Source organism: Sander vitreus, chromosome 18 (genome assembly GCF_031162955.1).
Source record: "Sander vitreus isolate 19-12246 chromosome 18, sanVit1, whole genome shotgun sequence".
NCBI classification, from domain to species: domain Eukaryota; kingdom Metazoa; phylum Chordata; class Actinopteri; order Perciformes; family Percidae; genus Sander; species Sander vitreus.
Genome location: NC_135872.1, coordinates 15,605,948 through 15,623,988, shown reverse-complemented (window position 1 = coordinate 15,623,988; position 18,041 = coordinate 15,605,948). Strand labels below are relative to the sequence as shown.

At 41.1% G+C, this 18,041-nt stretch overlaps 1 protein-coding gene across 10 annotated transcripts in view; it reads left to right on the top strand.

Annotated features, from left to right (window-relative positions):
• The window catches only part of eya4 (EYA transcriptional coactivator and phosphatase 4), a 46,969-nt gene that overhangs the window by 20,759 nt on the left and 8,169 nt on the right, over positions 1–18,041 (top strand). For 4 of the 10 annotated variants that reach the window (XM_078275041.1, XM_078275040.1, XM_078275046.1 and 1 more), the window contains 11 exons: positions 1,479–1,528; positions 5,428–5,549; positions 10,311–10,394; positions 11,058–11,135; positions 11,818–11,884; positions 12,026–12,168; positions 12,582–12,737; positions 13,730–13,812; positions 14,524–14,698; positions 15,882–16,018; positions 16,264–16,347. In XM_078275041.1, the coding sequence (XP_078131167.1) occupies positions 1,479–1,528; positions 5,428–5,549; positions 10,311–10,394; positions 11,058–11,135; positions 11,818–11,884; positions 12,026–12,168; positions 12,582–12,737; positions 13,730–13,812; positions 14,524–14,698; positions 15,882–16,018; positions 16,264–16,347 (1,179 nt within the window). Of the gene's footprint in view, positions 1–1,478; positions 1,529–5,427; positions 5,550–10,310; positions 10,403–11,057; positions 11,136–11,817; positions 11,885–12,025; positions 12,169–12,581; positions 12,738–13,729; positions 13,813–14,523; positions 14,699–15,881; positions 16,019–16,263; positions 16,348–18,041 lie in introns of those variants that run through there. The other 6 variants (XM_078275042.1, XM_078275043.1, XM_078275047.1 and 3 more) reach the window with 4 other exon arrangements.

Below are 18,041 nucleotides of genomic sequence, written 5' to 3'. Positions count from 1 at the left end.
TGCAAATGACTGGAATATATGCTGCCTGGGTGAATTTGACCATGTGTGTGTGTGTGTTTGCATTTGTATATGCGGATGTGTGTGTGTTTGGCACCTCACGCGTGCCCTACACCTCGACAGTGTGTTGACACAGTGATTATAGGGCAGCTGGTACACATTGGCCCTCGCTCCGCCCTGCATTTACTGTTCTAATTAGTTCCTGTTCCAAATAAGAGAGAGGAATTTTAATAGAGAACCGCTGGTCCTCCGTCTAGCGCCGCATACCCTCACACACAGCGACGCACATAAAAACCAGCACTGTGTGTGAGCGCAGTGAGGGTATGCTGCGGTGGTAAGGAGCTGAAGTGTGTTTTCTTAATTTTTTTCTTCAATGCAATGACGAAGGAAAAGTTCCAGCACACAGTGATTGACACTACCAAATGTCGTTCCCCCCCCGCCCCTCTCCCCCACAAAGTCAAGGCTCGATTTAGTGTCTAGTGTCTGACACATTTAAGGGTGAAGAGTGAGCCCTGTGACCTAACATGACCCCGCCATAACCTTTCAACTCTTTAAGGGTTGAGAAAGGGGCTTTGGCTCCGGATGGAGCAGGGTCACGGGTGAACAAGGGAAAGTTAATATCTGTCACTTAGATGCCAGTTAGCACTTCTGTCACGGTGGTGGCTCCAACTACAGACACCGGGTTGTGATTTATTACAATTGATACATTTTAGTAATATTTAAAGAATCAGAAAAAAATAAAGTCTAATGCATTTTGTTTAAATTTTTTGTCTACTTTGAGGTCATTCAACATCAGATTGGAGTTTTACCCCTCGTTTTTCTTTCTTAGAAGTGCTGTTTAACAACAGCTCATGATATAATAATATAATAGATAGATAGACAGATAATTAATCCCTGGAGGGAAATTCACGTGTCACATCAGCAGGACATGAACGAAAAACACTGAACAAAAAGTATTGCAGGGAATCAAAAAGTAAAAAGAATTAAAAAAAGTTTTAAAAAAGTAAACAAAAAAATGTGCATGCATACAGTGTGCAGATTGGGTGTGCAAAATGGAGGTTGTGATAAATCATATGTACAAATAAGATTATATATATATATATATATATATATATATATATATATATATATATATATGTATATGTATGTGTATATATATATATATATATATATATGTATGTATATATATATGTATAAATAAATATATATATATATATATATATATATATAAATAAATATATATGATATATATGATATATTGCACTTTGCCAAAGTTGCAGAGAATGTAAATGTGAGTCCAGTTACAGTTAGTGAGTGAGTCCAGAGGGACCACAGCAGCCTCCCAGTCCACTGATGTCCATTCTGCGACAGAGTGGGGATGAATCTGATTCATAAACACTGGTTTATGAGGCTGGTTTATCACACACTAAACACTAAATTAATGCGTGTGTAACATTTGCTCTGCTCTGGTTTCTCTGCAGGTAAAGAAATCACACAGTGAATCTCATGTTCCAGACCCTTCAGACACCAGGTACGCTCACATGTGTATGTTTGTGTAATATGACAAACGACATTAGGTTGTTCAGAACTCTATGTCTTGGTTTACTGTGTGTGTCTGTGTGTGTGTGTGTGTGTGTGTGTGTGTGTGTGTGTGTGTGTGTGTGTGTGTGTGTGTGTGTGTGTGTGTGTGTGTGTGTGTGTGTGTGTGTGCGTACATGTGCGTGTGCGTCCTAGTTCTCTGGTTATGGTGCAGAGAGGTGAGGTTTCACTGCAGTTGCGTGCTGGGATGAGGTCATCAACGCTTTCCTAGGATCTCAGTGTCGGACACACACACACACAGGAAAACATGTACTGAGCCGAATGAAGGACAAGCAAAGCTGTATACACAGTCACTTATTTAGAGCTGTTACTCAATTAGTCAATCAAAATAAAAATAATCAGCAGCTATTATTAAGCGATAATCGATTAAGTCATTTTTCAAGCAAAATTTGTGCAAAAATGTCAAATATTCTCTGGTTCCAGCTTCTCTAGTGAGAAGATTGTTCTGCTGTTCTTTGCCACATATCATTGTAAATGGAATATTTCTGGGTCGTTAGGCTTTATGTTCAGAGAAAACAAAACGGTTCAAGTCGTCACCATAGGCTCTGTGAAGTAGCAATGGGTGTTTTTCTTTTTATTTACGTTTACATTTAATGCAGTAAAAGATGAATCAATTAATTGATAAAAATAATAGCAGATTAATCAATAGTGGAAATAATTGTAACACCGTACACTGTGCATTGCACTAAGATGCAGCATATTTTTTCAATGACCAGACATAATGTGAAAACCAGAAAAGAGTTTATGAAACACCAACTCCTGCCATCGCCTCCCGAGAGGAGTGAAACAGAGAGGGAAGAAAGGAGAAAAATAGACAAGGAGGGGAGACAAAATCATTTCCTGCTGTTGAGAAACAAAGGAAAAGGATGGATGAAGAGTGTGGAAGCACACAAGAGAGAGAGAGAGAGAGAGAGAGAGAAAAAGTAAAAAAGCACCATAATCTGTGAAAGTTCTTAACTGTCATTGCCATGTAGAGCAGAGATACTTTTAGGCTTTTGTTTGAAGTTGGCTCAATATCTCATCCACATAAAGCACTGTTGATATTAAGAGAGTGATCAGTGTTTTCAGTTCAAAATGTACAGGAGAGCAGAATGAATGTTTAGCTGTAAATAGAAAAAAAAGTTGACAGAGAGAGTTGATTTAGAGTGTTTATCTTTCGTCCGCTGTCTCTTTTGCGCCATTTCGCTGTGTCTTTCTCATCCGCTGAAAGCTGTATGTTTATACCTGTCAGTCTGACTGTGGGCTGCAGTCATGTGTGGCGATGCCCATGGCATTGAGATGGCCAGCTTCCAGATCGCGGCACAGATGTATTGTACACACTCTATTTTAGTACACACAAACACACACACACACACACACACACACACACACAGTGGTAGAACAGCAGCCCGCATTTGTTTAATTCTCCCTCCAGTAATTTCTCGCTTTGATGTCTCACACAAAAGCACAAGTGTGATCACCCTGCGGGCGGCGTGAGTCAGAGCTCACACACACACACGCACACACATAGACACACACACACACACATACACACACGTTCTTACGAGGCACTGTCTATAGTGTCATACAAACACTGACTCAACATTAAACCATGTCCGCCACCAAAGGACATGTCAAAATGTGGGTTTGTGGCTATAGTAATGAAGAGTCATGAGTGAGTGTTTAATGTTGTTTTTCTTACAATGTCCATGCATGAAAATTAATTAAACATTTAACCCTTACACTGGGTGAGTGGTTGTTGCCATGGTAACAACTAATCAGGATCCAAATAAACAAGTCATGATATATGAAAGGCAGACTTCTACTCCGCTATAAATGTGCATCTTCATTCTCTTCATGTCTCTTTACTTCCACCTACTCCACACACACACACATCACTCTACCATTACCACCTTGTGTGCTGGTTCGTCCCAGTCATGCATGTGGAACACATTGTAAAACTAAAGCATCCTGGCAGGCTGTAGGTTTGTATTGGAGCCCAGAAGAGCGCACGCACACACACACACACACACACACACACACACACACACACACACACACACACACACACACTCCATAAAAGAGCCAGCAGGCCCGCAGACAATGTCTAGCACCTCTGAACACATGCTCATGTAAGCTAACTGGTACGGAAAAGCATGACGTTTATGACTTCGTATGTATGTATGTGTGTGTGTGTGTGTGTGTGTGTGTGTGTGTGTGTGTGTGTGTGTGTGTGTGTGCGTGTGTGCTTGTTTAACTATATTTGTAGGGTCCAAAAAACCAGGAGTCCAGTATACTTGTGGGGTCCCGACAGCTTTGTGGGGCCAAAATGCTGGACCCCACAAGAGCCCTAAAGGATCGTCAACGATACGGTACCGTACGAAACGGCACCTCTGATTAATATTTAGATAATTTGATAACGGTTTAATTTAGCCACTTACCGATTTTCCTGCTAAAAGCTAAGGACTTAGCCATCACGGGGGTGTCTTTGGTGTCTTTGTAGCCTTTACAGAAGGTTTTCTATCCAGCCTGGAAGTTGTGCCTCTTTTCGGAGTTGTTCAGCAATAAAGCCAAACGCTTATATCCAAGATTTATCCACTTGATGTCCATAATCGATCAATTTTCCGTCATTTTTGCCGCTAGCTCGATGCTAGCTGCCATTTTGAATATCCCATGATGCTTTGTGAGATTGTGTTGACGTCTTTCAACCAATGGGAAGGCAGGTCCGTCATACAAAGAGTTTATGGAGTGGAAAGATGGATCATCCAGCGAATCCGAGCGAGAACAAAGGCTATAGAGTGACAAGATAGGTCACTCCAGTCTATTACCGTTCTACAGAGAATAACGTTTTGAGATGTGGCACACATTTGGGCCTTTTTTGAAGAAATGTAAATAGTTTGTCCTTTTACATGAGTTATAATGTTCATTATGTTTATTTTTGTACTGCATGACTCCAAATATATAGGAGAACTGTTTTAGAACATTGCTGTGTGTGTGATTTCAATAAATATGACACTATTATTTGATTATTGGCATAAGTGAATGTCATGAGGGCAAAAGCGTCTGGACTTTTTTTTTTTTTTATTTATATATTTTGTCAACTGCATAAGTTATAATGTTTATTTCTTCACAGTGTGACTCCTAATACATATGGGAACAGATTTAGACAGGAGATTGGCTTAGCTTTTATTGATATGTGTGTGATATCAATACATATCTGTGAGATTCATGTTCCGTTTTATTTATTTATAGGTCATAAAACCTTTTTTTACATTCAAGTGACCTCACTGCAGCACAAATATTCTAATAGCCCAGTTTGTCCTGAAAAAAATGATGTTCATAAATTGACTGTAGACAACAGGGTTGATGTTTTACAAGCTTTTTTAACCAGACGGACAATGAACTGTAAAAATGACCTTAGGCATCTGAGCGTTAAAGGGCTCCAAATACTTGGTTTTAGGATTAGGCATATAATTAGGTTATGGTTAGGGTGAGGGTAAGGGTTAAGGTTAGGCATTTAGTTGTGATAGTTAAGGCTAGGGTAAGGGGCTAGGGAATGCATTATGTCAATGGCGGGTCCCCACAAAGATAGTACCACAAACCTGTGTGTGTGTGTGTGTGTGTGTGTGTGTGTGTGTGTGTGTGTGTGTGTGTGTGTGTGTGTGTGTGTGTGTGTGTGTGTGTGTGTGGATACAGTGTGCAGTATGTCATTGAATGTGTTCAATGTGTTCTCAACGTAATATATAGAGGTGGGAGATTCCCAGCTGTGAGAGAATATTACTGTTAATCTGTTATTCATTCTAAAATCGCAGTTCATCTTTACATTCTCCCCCCTCCTCCTCCCTTCTGTAGGTCTATGGAAATGCAGGACCTAGCCAGTCCTCATAACCGTGTGGGTGGTGGAGATTCGACAGGCTCCAAACTGGACAAGAACAACCTTGGCAGCCCTTCCGTCACCACCAATGGAACAGGAGGTGAGAAGGCACAATGTCTTTGGTGCTGCAGTAATGAATGGGCAGTTTTGTCTATGGTAGAAAAGTTAGTTATAAAGTTGATTTTTTTTTTGGTCTGTTGTTCAAATTATAGTTTTTATCTTCTTTTTTTTATCATGGTCTTGTTTTTCTTTTTTAGGCCAATTCTATTTTCAATTTGCATTTGGTTATTAATGAGACTCCTAAACATTAGCGAGATCATTAGGGAGAGATCAAAATGGGCTGTGTACTTATTGACACTTGTGCGCCATTTTGGGAAATACACATGTGCCAAGAGTTCAATGAGAAGCTTGATACCACATTCATGTCTGTATAATAAATATAAAGCTCCAGCCAGGACGCCGATTAAATTATCTTGGCACAAAGAAAACAGCTAGCTTGCCTCTGGTAACAAATGCAACAAAATATGTAAAAATAAGTGTTTATATTCGGATTATACAAACAAGATATAACATGTTAATTAGTGAGCTTTAAAAGGTGCTTGTTAAGGAAAAACTCAGGAGCATCACAACTCATTTCACATACATGAAGAAGGTTCAGTGTAGGTGCCATCCCAACTTCTGAAGTTCCTGTCTTCCTGAAGGTGTACTTAAACTCATGCTGGAGGCGTTTAGCAGAACCTTCAATTTAAACAAAGATATTGCAGGCGCCTAAACACAGATGCTAAAGCCTAGTTCAACCTATCTCTCTCTCTTTCTCTCTTTGGGAAGTATGCAAAAGTGTTGCAGGCCCACTGACCTCCAAAAGGAGACAGTCCTGAAACTAAACATTCCCTTATCATGCAGCTGCCTAGATACCCTGAATGGATGGAGGCACAGGGTTGAAGTACTCCTCTGCCTGGAAAGGTTATGAGGTTATGTTGGACACTGACCTGAATGAGCCATGGGGTACCACTGTCTCAATTAACAAAGCATGACTACGTAAGCTGGAAATTCCACCACAGTGCTGTTTCCCCGTTTCCAGTCTTTATGCTAAGCTAAGCTAACCAGCTGCTGGCTGGAGCTTAAATTTTTACCTACCTACAAATATGAGAGTGGTATCAATATTGTCATCTAAAGAGTCGTTTCCATCAAGCAGTCCAATTCACTTCAGTTCAGCGTGTTACACATCAGAACGGTTATTTTTGCGTTTGGATGGTACCAATAGAACCGCTCCATTCCATCCTGTTTTTTCATTACCCCTCCAATGAGGTACCTAGCACATTGATCTGATATTGAAAGGTGGAGATAGAAACACTGCTGTCCGCGTTTTGGTGCAGACGTTCCTCTGCTTCGTCCGTGAAGAGGAAATACAGCGAGGGCTGGATAGAGCAGTGAGTTCTAAAAAGTTTTTTTAACTTGTGTCTAAGCGCGTGGCTGTCTGTGGCTCTTACCATCCAGTAACAACCCCGCCTGCATTTAAGAGTACAGTCTGCAGTGGAAACTCAAAACAGATCTAGTGTTGTACATGTCCATACGGGGTTACCTACGTGTTCGAAATACCAAAAGTGTTTGATGGAACAACTCGCGGCAAGAGAGCAAATAAGCAAATTTCCTAAAATGTTGAATCATTCTATGTAGCGTTCTACATAAGTGCTGTGTAGCTTAATCTATGTTTTTTTATCTGAAATGAAGACCAAGAAAAGAGTGAGTGATGTCTTTGAAGTCAGGACATCAGAGTCACTGTGAAAACCTGCTGTTTCAGACTACACCTCGACATGTCATGCTCGCAATAATTGATGTCTCATTTTTAAACTAAATAGGAAAATATAAAATATATATATAATACAAAGTCTAAGCACTTCTACTGTACATGCTGTTCGTTATTTTGAGATGCGCTTCCAGTTTTTTTTATGACATCTGGCTCCTGCTCCAGCAGAAGTTAAAAGTGCATTTGGTAAATCACTTTGGGCAAAAGAAACTTATGAGTGTAATGTAATGTAATGAAATCTATTGCAAAACCATCAGTCAGAAAGATTTTCAATATGCAGAGATAAGTACTTTTTTGAGGAATTTATAGAGACAGGAGACATGTGCACACACAAACGCACGCATACTCACATCTCGCTCTGGCATGAAGACTTGAATAAACCACTGGAGGATGTGTGTAAACACACAGTAAAGCACTTCTGCTCTCCTCCGCTAACCGCTTAGCAAATTTTGTGTGTGTATGTGTGTGTGTATATATGTTTGAGTGCAAGCCCAAAATCCTCCTGGAAACTATTCACTCTACAAGAGCATTAAAGCATCACAGCTCTCTTAGATGTCAACACCAGTGAGCGTTCTTCTCTCTGTCTGTGTTTCTCTTTCCTTCTTCTCATCTTTTTCTACCGTCACCCTTGATCTCCTACTCTCTCAGTGTCTGTCCTCTGCAGTATATTTCTGCAGTTTGATGCAATAGCACTGGATGTTAAGTGCTTTTGTTGAGGGCAATCCTTTGATCTATTGCTGATTTAACAGGCAATGGAAACTAATGTAATGGAAAAAGTGAGATACTGCATTTTAGTCAACTTGATGTGTCAACACACACATACACAGTCAGAGAAATAGCCAGCGTGGACTTAACGGTGGAATCCGACCATATTAGAGCACATTAAATCATTTTTGATGAGCTCACAGTTAATGTTTTAAGCAGACAGAACCCGGACTACACAATCACAGCCAAAACAAACTACATACCCAACATTCCTCTCACCTGACATCAGTCAGAGCTCGGGCCCACGGGCCATCTCCGTAGCAACTCATTTGTCTTCATTAGGGCTTGTCCGATGGGTTGTATTGCTCCCCGAGGGGATTAATGACGTTGTCCTGAACTAAATGGAGTTCTCAGATGGTCACTGTTGATGAGTTTTAATCATGTTCAGAGAGAAACAAGAAAAGTAACTTAATAAAACAGCATGGAGGATGTTAAGGTGGTTAACAGGTGTGCTTCTCTTTTAAGAATACTTTGGGAAATACGCTTTATTGCTGTTTCGAGAGTTAGATTAGAAGACAGATACCCCTCTCATATCTCTGTTAAAGCAGCAATAATCAATATTTGGTTACACTTTACTTGAAGGTATCTACATAAGAGTGACATGACACTGTCATGAACGTGTCATAAACATTCTAACATTTATGACATAACGCTTCTTTTAGTAAGTGTCATCCGTTTTTTGTCATGACAAGTTATGGTTAGGGTTAGGGTTCATGTGTTCATGACAGTGTCATGTCACTCTTATGTAGATACCTTCAAGTAAAGTGTTACCCAATATTTTTATATTTACACTACTTCTTGTATGTGAAAGGTGTTGTTCTTAGTGACTAACCTGCAGATAATTACTGTATCATCCTAATCTGCAGTTCCCCATCCGTATAGAGCATTTGAGCACCTTTCAGCTCATTGTTTTGGTTTTACTGCCCACAACTGTTTTGCTGCAGGCAGGTGTTTTCAGTATAAAAGCTCTAAAAACCCACTGTACACTACCTGCCCAGCACCAAATGGCAGACAGACAAAGTTAGCGATAAGCAGGTGAACATAGTGGAACATTTAGCATCTTACAAGCCAGATATCTTCCTCAGGAGTTGGTGTAGAACAAAGCTAAACAGATCTAAAGAAGAATGAATGTTGAACGTTGTCAGGTGGCAAAGAACACAACTCCAAATGAATGCTAATGTTGCTGTAAATAGGCAGGGGTTAGCCCTATGTTCCCACATTTCTAAGAATTTTTTTTTCACTGAAAATTAGGACCTATGTTCCCACATTTCTAGGACATTTTTAAAATTAGGTCTTGTGTTCCTACATTTCCCTTCAATTTAAGCCCTATCCTCCCACAACATTTTTTAGGGTTAGGGTTAGGGGGATAAAATCTGATACAAATTTATGAAAAAGGAAATGTGGTAACATAGGGCTTAATTTTGGGGAAAAAATCATAGAAATGTGGGAACTGTGAGAACATAGGGCCTAATTTTGAAAACAATCTTAGAAATATGGGAACATAGGGCTGTGGGGACATAGAGCTGTGGGAGCATAGGCACGCTCCCAATAGGCAGCTGTTTGCTAACAAAGTTTGCCATTTCAATTATATAAGGTAACAATATGTCAATGTTGTGTTTACAGCTTGTTTCTCCTGCCCTCAAGTGGTCAAGAATTTGATTATTGCAGGTTTAAATGTGAAGCTACAACCAGGAGATGGTAAGCTTAGCTTAGCATAAAGACTGTAAACAGCTAGCATGGCTATGTCTGAAGGTAACAAAATCAGCCTATACAAGCTGATCTAAGCTCACTAACATGATATATTTTGTTTGTTTAATCTGTACAAAAACCAAAGTGTAAATACCTAAGTTGTGATCTTTATATTTCTTAGGCATGTGTAGTGACTTCTTGAAGTCTCTGCTGGTTGCCTGGCAACCTCATGGTATGAGGTGCGTCAAGAGGTGCTAGTAGGCAGATTTACGTTTGGGTCAAGCCAGACTAACTGTTTCCCTCTGCCTCCATTTGTTATGCCTAGCTAAGCTAAGCTAACAATTCCCTGGCTTTAGCCTCATATTTAGCGTACATGAGACACATGGTAGTCGTAGTGACATTTAACTCCGGGCAAGAAAGCAAATAAGCATATTTCCCAAAATGTTTATATTTTCCCAAAACTATTTCTTTAAAAATACCTTTTACAATACAAATGTCTACTTTTTAAGATAATCAACACCATGTCCCACATACCTGAGAATGGCATCTGGTTCTCAGTGCATCGTATCCTCACCACCTTCCCACCTTGCACCCCTTTAGGTGAAAACATGACAGTTCTAAACACGGCTGATTGGCTGTTGGGCTGCAGCAGCCCGCCCCCTGCCCCGGGCTCCAAGGACTATGGTACAGAGGTGCATGTGTGTGTGAATCCAAGGCCAGAGGTCATACAGTTTTACTTTAAATGCAAAAGGAATGGGTTTCTATAGTTTAGGCTGGTCCTAGATCTGATGTGTTTTTTTGTGCCAGAATTGCAGTGATTTTCTTTTGCTGTGCAGTGTTCCCTGCTCTTTGGATCCCATTGGATTTATCACAGTGTGTGTGTGTGTGTGTGTGTGTGTGTGTGTGTGTGTGTGTGTGTGTGTGGATAGTTGCAGGGTTCCCACCAGTCAACACATTTATCAAAAGCTGGAGAATTTGATTCATTGAACTGGGGAAGTAAGTTAATATCAGGGGATTTTCCCAAAGCATCATGATTATATTTTCTAAAACTTAATCATTACAAAAAAAGAAACAATCAAGGAGGAACAGGTCATGGTGGTGTTTTGACTTGGTTATAGAAAGTCATTTAACAGCTATGAAATTTCATATCAATTTGAGTGGGAACCCTGCACACAGCATTTGCTCCCATACTGGAACTGCATGGTAGTTTTTCTTATTTGTGTGTGTGTGTGTGTGTGTGTGTGTGTGTGTGTGTGTGTGTGTGTGTGTGTGTGTGTGTGTGTGTGTGTGTGTGTGTTACTACCTTATTGGCCTCCCCTAACACCAATCTTTTTCCTCTTCCTTAAGTGAAAACAGAGCCTATGAACAACAGCGATACAGTCACTACGACAGGCGACACAGCACTGGAGACATATGCAGGCTCAGGTAACACACACATCTGCCTACAGAAATGCACTCATGTACTATTTCCTCATCTAGAGTTTCTAAAATCACATCTCTGTACTAGTCAGCTCTATATCACTCTGTTTTCTCAGACACACACAAACATCATCATCAATTTCAGCTGAGCAGTAGGCCTGCTGAAAGCTCTAATCCCATGAAGTATTGCTTGTCCTTGGATTTCGTCATCAAAGGCTGGCAGAGGGATGGGAGAGAGCGAGAGACATTTTTATACTTGTCCTTTTTTTTTAGACTCACACACGACCCCCCTCCCGTGCTCTTTCATAATGCGATGCAATATACACACACACACTGAGACACAACACCATTAAGCAACACACAGTGAGGGTTAAGAAGCAGCGGGGTGTTTGTCGGTATTGAGCTCTGACATCTCAATGACCACAAACAGACATTGTGTTTTACTATGAGGCCCGCTGTAAGGGTTTCATGGACTACAGTGCTCTCTAAAGGGGGAGAACTTGGCTTCTCTCCATTCAAAATGCTTCAAATTATGTTTACTGGAACAGCATTACAACTCCAACAAGCCCGAGGCCTTGAATTGTGCTGTTCAAGAGTGGTTTTGTGAAATGTGAAAGGAAACAGAAGATTTTAGTTGACACCATCCATAACCTTGTGTTGCCTTGTTGTTTTTGATTATTGTTTTTAGTAATCACCAGCAGCGGGTACAGCCCTCGTTCAGCCCACCAGTACTCCCCTCCCCTCTACCCATCCAAGTAAGTCTGACTTTTTACACAACAGAAGCTGCTTTCTAAGAATTCTTTTCAGCATACCGTCTCCTAGACTTCATCATTATTGCCTATTCTACAATCACGTGTTTTGTATCTACCTCATATGTCATTCCTCTCCTCTCCCAGGACCTACCCTCACATTCTCTCCACACCGGCAGCCCCTCCCATGCCGACGTACGCTGGTCAACCCCAGTTCAGCAGCATGCAGCAGTCAGCCGTCTACACCGCTTACTCCCAGGCAGGACAGGCATACGGACTGTCCTCCTATGGTAGTATTAAACTCATATATATGAAGACACATAGTGACATACAGTGGCCGCACTAATGAACACATATAAACAGCACATTTATTTTTTAATCCATTGTGTAAAACAGTGTCTGACTGAAGTAGAAGAAGTGTTACTCTACAAAGATTTACTCAAATGAAAGTGCAGGTTATGTGCCAAAAAGAAAAAACGGTTTATAATGAACTTAGAGCGAAACCTTAGTGGGATACTAAGAGAGGAGAACATTGTTGGGGGGTTTCTTTTGAAGCCAAACCAAAGAATGGCATAAAGTGAAATATGTGAATATGTGAATGTGAAATTCTGTTCATCTTCCAGTTTTAACGATACAGTTTGCTGATGCTGTAAAATATGCATTGCATTGTATAATATTCCGTGGGTTCTGTTTCTTGCCACAGACCTCGGTGTGATGCTGCCGGGCATTAAGACAGAGAGCGGCCTGGCTCAGAGTCAGTCTCCTCTGCAGACAGGCCTCAGCTACAGCCCCGGCTTCACCACACCTCAGCCCGGACAGACTGCATACTCACCCTATCAGATGCCAGGTCAGTTGCAAGGTCAGTTGCAAGCATTAAACACTTCAGCATTGAATGCTTCACTTGTCACTCTCACCTCAATTTAACAACGTGTAATATAATTATGATTTATTTTCCTGTTAAAGGGGAACTATGCAGTTTTTTTTAGCTTAATTTACCTTAACTGAACAGCTTCGAAGTCATTGGATTGGTTATATGACTTTTTTTCGGGTTGAATGGTGGCCGTCTCGCTTCCCCCTAGCGCCTGTGAGCGGAAAAGCCATCCTTGCAACTTTGGCACTGCACACATACACGCCGCTATACGCCCCCATCCAGGAACCGGCTAGTTATAAGAACAAGGTAGCGATGGAGTTTTTCACACTATCGTCATGTCTGAGCCGGCAAAAATGAAGCAGAAAGCTAGGAAAGCATTGTTGGAGGAACAGAGAAAGAGGAAACAGCAGACTGACCCAGCGAGGAGTCAGACACGAGTAAACATCGGACCTGCATTTTCAGAATGGCGAGAACTGAGACAAATAGAAGCCTGCAAATCCGATGCTGACCTGCTGTTCTTGCTGTTGCACTTGTAAGTATCTTTGATCAGAAACTTTATCTGCCACAGAGTTTCTTGTCAGCTTCTGCTCCGACAGCATTCTAAGGCCATTGTAGGAAAAAAGAATAATGTTACAGACCCAGGAGAGAAGGGTAATATTTCGAGAAAAACCTCAGTGGACATGGCTCCGTGCATTCGCCGGCTTCTTTGAAAACAAATGCACATGACCAGAGGGAGAAGATGGGAGGGGGGAGAGTCGGCAACAAGTTTTTACGACAGTGTTGCCAAATATCTATTCCGAAGCTGCCTTAAAAAGCAGCCTTTAAAAACAATGACGTTTTTATTTATTTTTAATTATTGCTGAAAGTGAGCTTTTCTTTTAAAGCTATGACTTTGCACACAGTATAAGTGTGTTTTCTGTGTCCCTTTTATTTCTTCTCTGTGGTCTCTTTGTCTAATTCCATCTTCTTTTTGTCCCAAGGTTCCAGTTTCACTCCTTCCTCAGGCCTCTACGCCACCAACAACTCAGTGTCCAACCTCGCCAACTACACTGCCACACAGCAGGTACCCCAGTGTGTGTGTGTGTGTGTGTGTGTGTGTGTGTGCGTGTGCTTGTCCTTTTAGTTTAAACCTGGACTGCTGGTACAGTCCAGCTGAAAGTGAGCTTAGGTAACACACATTTTCCCAGGCCCAATAAGAAAGCCCATTTCCCAAGGTAGTTCTTTACCAAGTAGATCAATCACGCTACGCTATGTTAGCTCTGAGTGGTCAAGTGAATGTCGTGTGTGTGTGTGTGTGTGTGTTTAACAGAGAAAGACAAAGCAAGCAAGAGACAGAAAGGGAGAGAGAGACTGACAGACAGCAAGTCTGTGTGTATACAGTATGTGTGAATATGCACGCTTGCGTACACAATTTGCTGACTACACACCAACTGTGCATGTGTGTGCATTCATGTGGTGTGCTCCACTTTATAAGGACTTGTAGAGATGGACGTAGTGACAGGTTTAGAGAGCTGACTCATAAAAGCGCCTCCATCTCCACTGGGTCAGTAAAAAGCAGCAACACAAGGCTTTAATTGTTTTGGAGATATAAACTACAGTATCCAGGGAATAAAAGATTAGAGAAATGAGAAGAAACACTTGTAAAATCTCTCTTCAAACGTCAGTTTGAACCTCTCCAGACAAGTTAAACATCTCAATTTTCCTGTTGGTTTTTTTTTATGTTCTTTTTGTCTCTGCACTCTTGTGTGCTCATAATTCTTGTTATTCTCTGCAGGATTATCCCTCATATACGACGTTTGGCCAAAACCAATATGCCCAGTATTATTCCGCCTCCGCTTACGGGACTTATATGACCTCCAACAGCGTGGATGGCACAGGCTCAACGGCAGCCTACCAGCTGCAAGATCCCGCCCCCGCCATGACCGGACAGGCTGCTGAACTTCACCCAGGTTTGTATTAAAAAGAAACTACACCACAGTTCTTCTAACTTCATAAATATACAAACAAATGTCAGATTTACCACCATTCCTTCTTACCGGCTTCATAATCTTGTTTCCAGTAGGAAAATACCACAGTTTGGGTAACTGAGTTCAACACTCGCTTTCACCGATGATGAAGCACAGGAAGTAACTTCAGACTGTAGCCATAGTTACCTGGCATCGCACTCGCTAATTGGAGGATCGGCATATGTTTACATTAGCCTCAGAGAATTTGATTAGAGTTAAGTTATGTTAAATATTGCACTTTTGTAGACACGTCAGAGAAAGAGAAGAGAAAACAAAATGAGAAAGAGCTCAAGTAAACCCATATGTACAGAAATTGGGCTTGGTATTCAATTTTGTTTCTTTTTTTTCCCATTTTTCCTTTGGTTTATCTTGGCTGTTATTCAGCAAGCTGATTAAAGGAGCTTATCATTCTTCCTGTCACTGGCACTTTCCCTCTCGCTGCTATTCTCACTATTTCTCTTGTTTCTCTCCTCTTGGAGTTACAGTTCGTATCTGTTTTCTTTTGTCACTCACATACTTTTTGTGTCTTTATCCACCCCCTCTCTCTTGGTCTCTCCCTCCCTCCCTGATTGAGACATAACAATATGAGCGCCGAAGCTTAGAGTCTGGTTCTAGTTACCACACAGCAGTGGGAGCATATGGCATTAGGAGGGTGTGTGTACGCGCACACAAATGTGTGTGTGGTTATGTTTGCTCCTGCAGAAGTTTGTATCTTTGCAAGAAGCATCAGATTACTTAACTTTTCAAATTTATTGCACAGCTCCATCTTTCCCCCTCCTCTGTTTAACTTTTACTATTGCATGTTATCATGAATCAGTCAGCATACCAATGGTACTATTGTTTAGGTTCCTTGGTAGTCTTTAAGTTGATATGTTGTGCCAATTACCTTGAATTATTCAACCTGACTACATGGCTTTTTACTGTACAATGTCTGAGTTATCGCTTTTCTTGAAGTGGATACTCCAGAACACCTGTGGGATCAGCTCAAGCCACATCATTACTGTTGCTTTAATGCAGTGCATATAGTTTGTGATTGCTTGTGCAGTTTGAGACTGACATTTGATCACATTTGATGATTTGCAAATTTTAAATGTTTAGCCCTGCCTGTGTTTGCATACACTCTCAGGGGACTTTGATACAGTGCAGAGCCCCTCCACGCCCATCAAAGAGCTGGATGACAGAGCCTGCCGGAGTGGGGGGTCCAAGTCCCGGGGCAGGGGCCGTAAGAACAACCCCTCCCCTCCCCCTGATAGTGACCTGGAGGTAAGGGACCAAAAAATACCCACTTGACAAAGCACTTACTGCACAGACTGAATATTCCATTCAAATCTCAATGGATATGTGGTATTCCCTATGATCGTCATCCTCTCTGTTTGCTGAAGTCTCAAAATAAGAGATGATAGAGAGCAGGACCACCCATGTCACTGTCCAGTTGAGCATAAACGCACATATGGGCTAAAAAGCTGGACATTACCATCTTTCATTGTCTCACTTGTTGTGTTCTCCAGAGGGTGTTTGTGTGGGATCTGGACGAGACAATCATCGTCTTCCACTCTCTACTCACAGGCTCCTACGCACAGAAATATGGCAAGGTAAGATCCTGTCTTGACTTCTGTTATTATTGTGTTTTAATTTCTATAGCCATCCAGCACTATGTCAGTCTATCCATCCATTTTCTTTCTGTCTGCCTAAATGGAATCCCAGGTTACAGCCGGGACAACACCGATCTGATTTTGATTAAATGAAGGCATGACGAATCTTCACACTTTGCTCCAACATTTTACAAATTACCACTATTGGCCAAATGTTGGATTCATTACACAAACCCTTCAAGGCAGTTTGGAGGGATGATATGTCATCCTGTTACTAACTGACCCAAGAAAGCACTTTCTTACTAGTAATAGGGGGGACATGTCCCCCTGACTTTTACAGTTTCAGTTTAATTTGCTCTCTAAACAGTGCACTCTGACTGTCCAGCTGCCAAAATCCAACTGAGACAAGGGAGGAGTTGATAATATTGCTGATATCCATATCTGCTTCACCTTCAGTTATTACCGTGATCTTACAGCAATAAGCTTTACAAGTAATCCTGCAGTGAGTGGTCCGTGGACTCTTTGGCCCCAGGCTTTGCCTCACAGACTACCATGCCCTGTGATTGGTGGAGGTTGTTGGGCAGTGTGCAACTTGTCAGGAAGAGCTAAAAAAAACTATTCAGGGGTGAAAAGAAGTATGTCCACCTGACATGATAATCTCCTAAAAGGATGAACAAAGATAAGGCATTACAGAAACACTTTGTATTTTGTAAAGGTAAAAATACAAGATTATCTGCCAATGAAACTAAATGTGATTTTAAGTAGGGGTAGTGCATTGATAATATGCCTCTGAAACCAAACCCACACCCTTTCTTTTGAGAGGACTTGTTTAATCTCTAAATGTGACTTTTATAAAAATGCAACTCACAATGAGCACACCATTCGAATAAACTTCCCTCAGTATATAATATCAACATTACATCAACTACTAATGTTATGGTCAATTTATGATGAATAAAAAATCTTTGGATGCACTACATATTAAAAATACAAAACAAAAAGCCATTAATAATTGCTATTGCTTACATTATTTTAATCATAATTGAACATGCTATTTTTGACTTGGACTGATGTTTATTCCAATCTTCATTTTGAATTAATTTGGTGGTCTCGCCTTCTCACCTAAAAGCTACACTGTTTTATTCGTTCCCGGCTCTGATCTGGGATCATCCTATGTGGCCAAGGCTACAGATTTTTATTGGGTGATGCCGTTTCCTGTGGGCACTGGTGTAAGCCACCAGCCTGCCTGTACAGGCTTTTCGTCCAACTCTGCAGCCTTCAGAGTCCATTCTGATATTCATGTTTGGCAGTCAAACAAAAGCTGGCACGGCACACACACACCATTTGGAGCCAGACTTGCATAGAGCCATAGGAGGCGTTTTACAGATAGGGTTTTGTGGGCACTGATGTACTTCCTAGTTGCTCTGCAGTCGTGGAATTTAATGCTTAATGGCAATTGGGATTTAATGGGTAAAAGAAAGGCCCTGGTGAGTTGTAAATTGCTGTGTGTGTGTGTGTGTGTGTGTGTGTGTGTGTGTGTGTGTGTGTGTGTGTGTGTGTGTGTGTGTGTGTGTGTGTGTGTGTGTGCGTGCGTGCGCATTGTTTTTATAGTAGAGAAATACTGAATACCAAAGGATAATATTACAAACTTAGTCTTGGCTTAGAAAGCATTTCTCCTATTTTCCAAAAAATAA